The following is a 9,835-nucleotide window of genomic DNA, read 5'->3' as shown; positions in this document are numbered from 1 at the left end:
TCCATAAATAAAGTTTTATTGGAACACAGCCATGCTCCTCTGTTTATGTATTCTCAGTGGCTGCTTTTGTACTACAGTGGCAGGTGGGTAGTTGGAACACAGTCCATATGAACCATAAAGCCTAAAATATTTACTGTCTGGCTCTTTATAGAAAAAATTTGGCAAACCTTGTGCTAGATACTAGGTACAAGCCCTGAAGGGGCTGAGTGGAAGCAATTGGGTAATTTCCCCTTTTCTCATCAAAGAACATGAATGTGGTGGACCCTTAGGTCCCTAGGTGGCTCAAACAGTTTGCGCTTAACTACTAACCTAAAAGTTGGCGGTTTGAACCCACCCAACGGGCACCTGGGAAGCTGCTTTAATGAAGATTACAGCCAAGAAAACCCTATGGAGTAGTTGTCTGTAACATAATGGAATCACCATGAGTCAGAATTGACTCTATGGCAGCAGGTTTGGTTTTTTGTTTTCCATTTCCCAGTTTAAAGATACAGAAATTGAAGTTCAGAGATTTATAGGAGTTTCCTAAAGTCAGAGTTAGTTATTGGTATGGTATTGGTAAAGAAACTTAAACATAGGTCTCCCTGCCTACTCAGTTTCGGAGTCCTAATAGCCTTACTAAAGTGGGGTAAGATCTTGGACAAGGTACTTACTCAGTCCTTAGGCTCCTTTTCTTCTCCTTTAATATTTTTCACTAATGAAGGAGCAGGGAAATGGATTTATAGTTAAAGGGCTTGCCATGGCAATTAGAATGTAATCCCATAGCCAAAAGGCCTGAATGATCTGCCTTGTCTAACTCTCCCACCTCTGCCTTCCATTCTCTTCCTCATTCACACAGCTCTGGTCTCCCTGGCCTTCTTTCAGTTGTTCCAACACGCAAAGCGTCTTAGGCTTTTTACATACACTTTTCTCTCTTTGTATGAGTCGGAATCGACTCGATGGCAACGGGTTTGTTTGTTTGTTTTTCTCTCTCTGTTTGTGGGACACTATCCCAGTCTTTGCCAGGTTTTGCTTTTTCCTGTCCTTATGTCTTGATTAAATGTCACTTCTTCAGATGCATTCTCTGACGTCCTTAACCAAATCATCTCCCCTAACAAGGGAGCGATATGTTATTTCTCCACTTCTTTCAAACCCTTTATCACCATTTGTACTTATTAATTTGTGTGTTCACTTGTTCAGGTCTGATGGCTCCCCACTGGAAGTTAAAATCCTTGCAAGCACAGACAAGGGGTTTTACCCTGCCGTGTATAATGCCCTCCAGTACAGCGCCTGGCTAGAAGAGCAGAATAAATCTTTTGCGGAATCAAAGAATGAACAAGGAGAAGGATGTGTGAAACGATGAGGGCGCGCGGAGAGAGGGGGATTGAGCTGACGCGCCGCCGCCCGGCGAGAATCAGAAGGCTCCTCCCTTTCCGGCCGCGGTGAGGATGCCTCTGCTGCCACAGCGGCTGAGCCGCAGAGGGCGCCAGCTCGGCCCGCCCCTTTCTCCCCACCGCCTGCTCTGTCCCGCCCCGCGTTCCACCGCCCCGGCCACTGTCAACTCCCTCATAGTCCGGCCGAGACACGGTGTATGCTGAGCCGTTACCGCCGCCAGCTGCTGCACGTCCTGAGCCTTAGCTTCCCGCTGCTGACTCGCCGGCCGCTTCTCCTCTGCCCTCACCACCTCATGAAGCCGTTGGTCGTGTTCGTCCTCGGGGGGCCGGGCGCCGGCAAGGGAACCCAGTGCACCCGCATCGTCGAGGTGAGACCCGGCCAGCTGGTGGGCTCCCTAGAGCTTGACGGGACGCTGTGGGTGGAGGGGCCTGCTTGTCCCGCCGCCCCTGCCGTCGGTGCCTTCTAGAGCCGCGGAGCCACGGACTAGGAGTCCCGGCGATCATCGCGCCGCCTGCGTGGCTGTGGCCGAGTGTCTGCAGGCGCGCGGCATGTCGGGACTCGTAGTCCCCGTCTCCGCCCTCGTCGCGGGTGCCCAGCATGGAGGGGGACCTCTTGGGGTCGCTTTGTTCCTGCGCCCCGTCGTTTATTACATTTGGAGACCAAATTAGTCTGAAGGGTGGGCTGGAAGAGGGATCCCGGGAGGACCAACCTCCAGGAACTCCCAGCGCCCGGAGGTCGGTGTGTCGCTGATTGTGTGATGGGTGAATGCAGTAGGACCGCGGATTTAGGTTAGAGACGGTTTGTGGCCACAGCTGCTTGCGGGGAGACCGGTTTTTCCTCTCCGCCCCTTCTCTCAGAGCCTCTAAATTCCGAAACCTCAACAAGCCTGTCTTTACCCTAGAAAGGAGCCCCGTGGGGGCGGTGTGTTACTTTAGGTATTCTGTCATCTCGGGAGAGCTCTTTCTGACCCCGTCAATGGCAGGCTTTTGGGCATTGCCAGCTGTGAGGTTCAGCCGGGATTTGTGTGGTTGGAAAAGCCATGGAGCCGTGAACTGAGATCACCCTTCAACCTCTGGCCCCACTGCCAACTCACGCTTTTTCCTTGGGCAAGGCACTTCGTCTCTCCGAGTCTCAGTGGCCCCTTCTGTAAAATAAGAGATTGTACAACCAGATTTACCCAAAATATACAGTATCTCCCAGTTCTAAAATAGTGTTACTTTTCTTTTGCTTCAAGGCATGATAAAATTACCTGTTCATCCTATTAACAGTTTTCCAACCGGAGTGGCAGATAGGTGGTTAGCTTCAGTGATACCGTGAGGAAAGAGGTTTATTGGAGAATTTGAGGAATGTTTGGGAGAGAAGGAAAACAGGAAATATCTAGAAAAAGAAGAGGTGAGCAGTGGTTGTAGAAAACACTCGAAAGAATTCGTGATGAAACTCAGTGATCAACAGAAGTTTTTGATCCAGAACTTCTAAAATAATTCCCACCACTTTCTCTCTTCCAGGATATGGCCTATATTAGCTGTGGGATTTTACTCTCGTCTTCTGTGTTCATACAGGCAACCCGAGTCCTATATTTTATTCTCTAAAGAGCATCCAGAAAAAGTGGGTGATAACATCTTATTCATTGTTCTGCAGTTGTATTTATAATTGTTGATCATTTTTAGGAGTAAAAGTGTTACCAAAAAAAGGAAAGTATATGTAAATATTTTTCTCCTGCTTATTTTTATTTTTGTTGATTCTTCTCATTTTCCTAAAAGACAAATGACAAGTGGATTATTTCCAATTTTTGTATTATATGTGAAATGACTATTACGTGTAAAAAGCATGAGAGGGTAAGGAGCAAAGACTTTAGGTAAGGGTTCAGACCCTGACTGTGATTTACTGTTTCTTTAGACCCAGACAAGTTGTTACTTTTAGTTAAGTTTCTCTGTTTGTAAAAAGGGAGAAATACTATTTGTCTTGTATGGTATTTGTGAATATTAAATGAGGCATATGTAAAATATCTGGCATGCATAGACAGAGGCAAAAAAATGTTTTCTCAGCTTTAGACTTGCTGATATTATTAGATAGTTTTTACTTTGAAGTACTATTACTTTTTAAAAATTGGTTTATGACTGTTACATTTGAATTCATTTGAATATTTTGTTTCTGACTTATAGTGTGGCTTTCAATGTTCACACCCAAACTAATAATACCCATATTACTCCACTGGATTAAAAATTACATACACATTCTGTCACTAGTATTTATTCTTTACTCTGTATCAGTGATGGCTGACAATATGTTAAACCTGCTGATTGTCAATTATAAAATTCCATGATGGGATAATATGTTCTCTAATGTATTATATTATTCTTTAGTGTTTCAGCAATTATATGAGCTATTTAATTTTGAACTGTTGTTTTCTTTCATGAAATTTTTTCTCTCGATTCCAATTGCCATAAATGTCACTAAGCTGATATCAACTAATTCCAGATAACTTCATAATTTAGCAGTTGATATCCTCTAGCTGACTAAATAAATTAGAACATTGGAATGTCTGTGATTGGTTAAATCAGATTTTTTTCTTTTTTTGGTGAGTCTATAGTATTTTAACACAATATTTCATTATACAGACAAACATAAACTGAATTCCAAAAGATTTTTGGAACCAAAATATTTTTTCTGTAGGGAAGAACAATATAAATCAAGGTTAAATTCCCCAACTACCATGCCAATGGTAATTTAGGTCATCAGGTACCTGAAATTGGCTGGATAGAATTATTTCTTTGGGAAAGCTGCTGAGGCTGACAGAAGCACATCTTTGAGCGTTGGTTATAGAACTTGAGGATATCTTGCCCTCTAAGGCCCTGAGGTGGAGCCCTGGTGGCCTATTGTTTAAGAGCCCAGCTGCTAACCAAAAGGTCTGCAGTTCGAATCCGCCAGCCACTCCTGGAAACCCTATGGGTCAGTTATACTCTGTCCTCTAGAGTCCCTATGAGTCGGAATTGACTTAAGGGCAATTTTTTTTTTTTTTTTTTTGGTGAGGCTCTGAGGCATGTCAATTGGGGGATGTGGTGTGGTTAGAGGGATCTAGTACAGTACTTGTTTTCTCTCTAGAGACAAATTCTGCTAGTTGCTCTGCCGGATCCTGGGGAGGAAAAGGCAAAACAGATACCATCTGTTTTGTGTTGTGAATTGAGAACAAAAGATTTGAGAGAGGTTTTAGGGTTGACTGCCCATTTATTTGTACTGTTCTTTTTCAATTTGTTTTTTTTTTTTTAATTTTCTAGCAAATTGTTTCTAATTTGTGTCCTGCAGTACTAAATGTTTTTGAAAATTAACTATATTCTAAATCAGTGTAATTCTTTTATTAGAATTAAGTGCTCAGAGTGGAGTTAATAACTTATTACCAAAAAATCATAATGGAGATAATGTGTCATTTAAAAAAATTTTTTTTATTAAGCTTTGTTTATATTTGTTGTTTTGGGCCAAGAGAAATTATAGCACAGTAACCTAAACTCATCTTTGAAAATAACAACCACAATTGTGCAACCGTTAGCTGGAAGGAGTATTTAAACCTCTTCTCTCTCTCTTTTTTTTCCCTACGCATACAATTTAGTGATACTGATTACATTCTTGGAGTTGTGCAACCATTCTCACCCTCCTTTTCTGAGTTGTTCCTCCCTCATTAACATAAACTCACTGCCCCCTAAACTCCTATCTAATTGCTGTTGTCACTTTGATCCCTTGTAGATAGTTATTAAAAGAGCATAATGCTCAAGGCAGACCTTTTTCACTAGTTCAGCTAAATTGTTGTTTGGTTTTAAGAAGGCTTCATGGGATATTTCTGGCTTAAGGTTTAAAGATTATCTCAGGGCAATAGTTTCAGGGGTTCATCTACCCTCCATGGCTCCAGGAAGTCTGGAGGCCATGAGATTTTGAAATTCTGTTCTGAATTTTCCCCTCTTGATCAGGATTCTTCTATGGAATCTTTGATCAAAATGTTCAGTAATGGTAGCTGGGCACCATCCAGTTGTGGTCTCATGGCAAAGGAGGCAATTGTTCATGGAGGCAATTAGCCACACATTCCATATCCTCCTCCTCTTCCTGGTTCTCTTTCTTCCTCAGGTGAATAGAGACCATGTCTTGGATGGCCACTTGTAAGCTTTTAAGATCCCAGGAGCTATGCAACGAATTAGGAGGTAGAACAAAAGTACTAAACACATTATTAGGCCGGTTAACTGGGATGTCCCATGAAACATGACCCTAAACCTCCAAACCAAGGAACCAAATTCTGTGATAAACCTCTTCTCTTTTAAAGATGGTGAACATTTTGTTTACATAAACAAATTATGACTAAAGCTTATATCTGTGTCAGATTGCTTTTTTAGCATCCAGAAAATATTCTTATCATTATTTGTGTCATAACTTCCTCTAGGGCCCATATGATACTTTCCATAGTACTCATACTTTACATAAGGAGCTCTGGTGGCACAATGGTTTAGTGCTTAATTGCTCTGTGGGAGAAAGACCTGGTAATCTGCTTTTGTAAAGATTACAGCCAGAAAACCCTATGGAGCAGTTCTGCTCTGTCACATGTGGTCACTATGAGTTGGAATCAACTCAACACCCAACAATAACAACAACATACTTTACGTAACCATTCTATTTGCTTAGAAGAAGTTTTGGGTGATACTGACATTAAACATGTAGAAATCAGAAACTTGGCTTTATTTGTGTCTCCAGTGCTGAGTATTGTGCCTGGCACATACCAAAAAACCAAGCCAAACTCGTTGCCATCGAGTTGATTCTGACCCATAGCGACTCTATACGGCTTCCAAGGCTGTAAATCTTTATGGAAGCAGACTGCCACATCTTTCTCCTGCAGAGTGACTAGGGATTTGAATTGCCAACCTTTCAATTAACAGCTGAGTGCTTAACCACTGTACCACCAGGACTCCTTGCCTGGCACATAGTAAGTGCTAAATAAGTATTTGTTGAATATTTATAGAAGACATTTGTTTGAAGATGTTTAAAATTTTTTACATTTGGTCCCTAGAGGGCACCCAAGTAGCAGTTAGCGCCTCCAATTTCAGGACTGGAAGTGTTTGAATGAGACCTAGCTCTGTCTTCCTCAGATTTTGCATGTAACATTTATGTTTACTCTCAGTGAATAATGGTGTGGTTATGAAAATCTGTTGAGCATTCTAAAGTTTCCAAGCTCTTGATTACAAATTCTCAAAGCAGATTACCACTTATAAAAGAAACCAGGTAGAAAAATCCCCTGGATGTTAAGCTTGTTTAAGAACAGGCCTTTCTCTGTCTTTTTTCTTGGGGTGAGGTGGCGTAAGAGATATTTTTTTAAAGAAAGTTTCTATTTTCTGTAAAAGAGGTGATGCACAGAATCCCTTATCCTGAAGTACCACAGTTGCATTAGAGGTGGTTATAACATGAGGTTTTTATGTTAAGAACTTGAGGGGCATAGGGATATATGTTCAGATTGTTTACAGCCCTTACTCTTGAAAACTTCAATTTTTGCTTTCCCATGTTAAGCTACAAAAGTAATACATACTTGTTGGGCAAAGTTAGATAGATAGATTGCTGCAGTCAAGTTGACTTCGACTCACGGTGGCCTTATGCACAATAGAACAAAACGTTGCCTGGTCCTGCGTTAGCCTCGTGATTGCTGGCATGTTTCAGTCCATTGTTGTGGCTGTTGTGCCAGTTCATCTCACTGAGGGTCTCCCTTGCCCTTGCTGGCCCTCTGCTTCACAAGACATGATGTCCTCCTCTAACAATTGATCCTTCCTGATGACGTATCCAAAGCAAGCAAGTCAGACAATGTTCTGTTATGATTCATAAGATTTTCATTGGCTAATTTTTGGAAGTAGATTGCCAGGCCTTTCTTTCTAGTCTGTCTTAGTCTGGAAGCTCTGCTGAAATCCATCCTCTGTGCGTGACCCTGCTGGAATTTGAAATACTAGTGGCATAGCTTCCAGCATCACAGCAACATGCAAGCCACCACAGTATGACAAACTGACAGACGGGTGGTTATGGGCAAAGTTGTATCTCTTCTAATCCTGAGGTCACCAGTATTAACTACTTGGTGTGTATGCTTCCCCATTTCTTTCTCAATATTGTTACAAACAAAAATGCAAATATTTATCTTTGTTACCTCCAAATGAGATACAATTGAATGACAAACTATGAGTTGATTGTGAGGATTAACCAAGATAACCTATATAAAATAATTTATGGCTATCCCTTCAAGTCTGTACATATAGATTTAATTCATTCCTTTTTAGTAGCTGCAGATGTTTTATTATATGGGTGTTACCATAGCATGGTTGTTCCATTCCTCTGTTGAAGGACATTCAGGGTCATTTCCAGGGGTTATTTTGCTATTGCAAACTGTATTTCAATAAATTTCCTTATAAATATAGCATTGCGTAAGAATGCTTTTATTTTTGTAGGCTAGATTCCTAAAAGTGGGGTTGCTGGGTCAGAGGTACGTGCATTCAAAATTTTAATTGATATATTGTCAGATAACTTTTCAAAAACATACTTATTACATTTCTGTCAGCAGTATATGATTCTTTTCCAGCACTGGATATTATCAGTCATTTTAATTTGTGCAAATTTGATGTTCGAGAGGTTCTCCTTTCTAAAGTTTTACTGAATAAATTCCTCATTTTTTCTCAAGAGGTCCATTAAGGTGAAATGGTATAATTAGCTGCATTTAAGAAAAAAATATTTCCCTGTACTTTTCATTTATTCAGAAAACATTTTTGAGAGCCAGGCACTGTGCCAATTCCTTAGATAATAAGACCCATATGGCTGCTATTAAAAAAGTTTACAGTGTGCTGGGAAGACCAGGAAGTTAATCAGTGACTACAGGCTAGAGCTGTAAGTCCTATGATAGAAATATACAAAATATACCATGTAGATAACCCAGAAAACCCAAACCCATTGCCATCGAGTCAATTCTGACCATATCAACCCTGTAGGACAGAGTAGAGCTGCCCATAACATTTCTAAGGAGCAGCTGGTGGATTTGAACTGCTTGCCTTTTGGTTAGCAGCAATATCACTTAACCACTGCACCACCAGGGCTCCTCATTTAGATAAGGGACATCTAAATCCTAGTCCAGTGGGCCAGGGAAGGCTTCCCAGAGGAGGTGATGTATATGAACTTAGTTTTGAAGGACAGTAGGAAAGAAGCAACTGAGAGATATGGAAGAGTGGAGAGTACTTAAAGCAGGGTATAAGCCTTACATAGGGCTATTGAAAGTTTCAATTCTGAGAAAAGCCGACATAAGTGAGATTAACCACAAAAATACTTTGTGAATGCAAAATATGTGTAAGGATACAGGCTTTTAGAGGCTCTCAACTTGGAGTGAGACAGACACACACTTAATAGAATTTCATGAGAAGATATGAAAGAATTTTGCAAATAATGAAGTTTACCATTAAATTGTTTTAAATTATTGGTTTTTAACTTTTGTCACCCCAACTAGATTGTAATGTCTTTAAGGGTAGGGACATTGTCTTTTGCTCCCTTTCAGTCCTACTTATGAGTAGGAAATGTCTATTCATCCTTTAAATCTTAGCTTAATTCAAAGATTCCCAAAAGGTCTCCATTTATGGTGCCCTTTGTGTCTCAGAAAATTTTTTCACAGCACTCCTACTCTAAAAAAATATGTGACAGTTATATTTATTAATTACATCCAAACAAGTATTTTTTAACAACTTAGTAGCTGTTTGAAGAAATAATACATATAAATTAAAAGAAAAAATAGTGTTTTTATTTCATTCTTAAGTAACCACAGTTAACTCACTAATGGAATGTGTATGCCTGTTGGGCACTACACGGTTTCTCAAATCTTGGAATCAGATTGGACACTTCCCCCCATTTGCTTTTCCACATTAATTTTTGTGTGGTACTTGCTTTTTGTCACAGCAACCACCGAAAACATTAGCTTCAAAAAAAAAGGATGTCACTGAAAGGAATGTATGGTGATCTAAAGTTGAAACTGAACTACCTGAGCTGGTAGTTCACGTGGTGTCTAACAGATGTCTGGTATTGCTGTTTCCCTTTAAATTTAAACCCATGGCACCCCTATGAATTCACTACAATGCTCCAGGACACTTTGGTGTACAGTTTGGGAACTGTCATGGATTGAATTATTTCCCCCCAAAAATGTGTGTATCAATTTGGCTAGGCCATGATTCCCAGTATTTTGTGGTTGTCCTCCATTTTGTGATTGTAATTTTATGTTAAAGAGGATTAAGGTGGGATTGTAACACCCTTACCAAGGTCACATCCCTGATCTACTGTAAAAGGAGTTTCCCTGGGGTGTAGCCTGCACGACCTTTTATCTTAACAAGAGATGAAAGGGAAGCAAGCAGAGAGTTGGGGACCTCATGCCACCAAGAAAGCAGTGCCAGGAGCAGAGTGCATCCTTTGGACCCGGGGTTCC

General features: G+C 40.9%; 1 protein-coding gene across 1 annotated transcript in view; it reads left to right on the top strand.

Annotated features, from left to right (window-relative positions):
* The first annotated feature begins 1,538 nt into the window (after positions 1–1,538).
* Positions 1,539–9,835, top strand: part of CMPK1 (cytidine/uridine monophosphate kinase 1) — a 42,104-nt gene continuing 33,807 nt past the window's right edge. The window contains exon 1 of the mRNA XM_004371769.2: positions 1,539–1,738. Coding sequence (XP_004371826.1) covers positions 1,568–1,738 — 171 coding nt within the window. The 5' untranslated portion in view covers positions 1,539–1,567. The remainder of the gene's footprint in view (positions 1,739–9,835) is intronic.

The sequence above is a fragment of the Trichechus manatus genome, unplaced genomic scaffold, assembly GCF_000243295.1.
Source record: "Trichechus manatus latirostris isolate Lorelei unplaced genomic scaffold, TriManLat1.0 scaffold00015, whole genome shotgun sequence".
In the NCBI taxonomy this organism is placed as follows: domain Eukaryota; kingdom Metazoa; phylum Chordata; class Mammalia; order Sirenia; family Trichechidae; genus Trichechus; species Trichechus manatus.
This window is presented reverse-complemented; position numbering and strand designations above follow the sequence as displayed.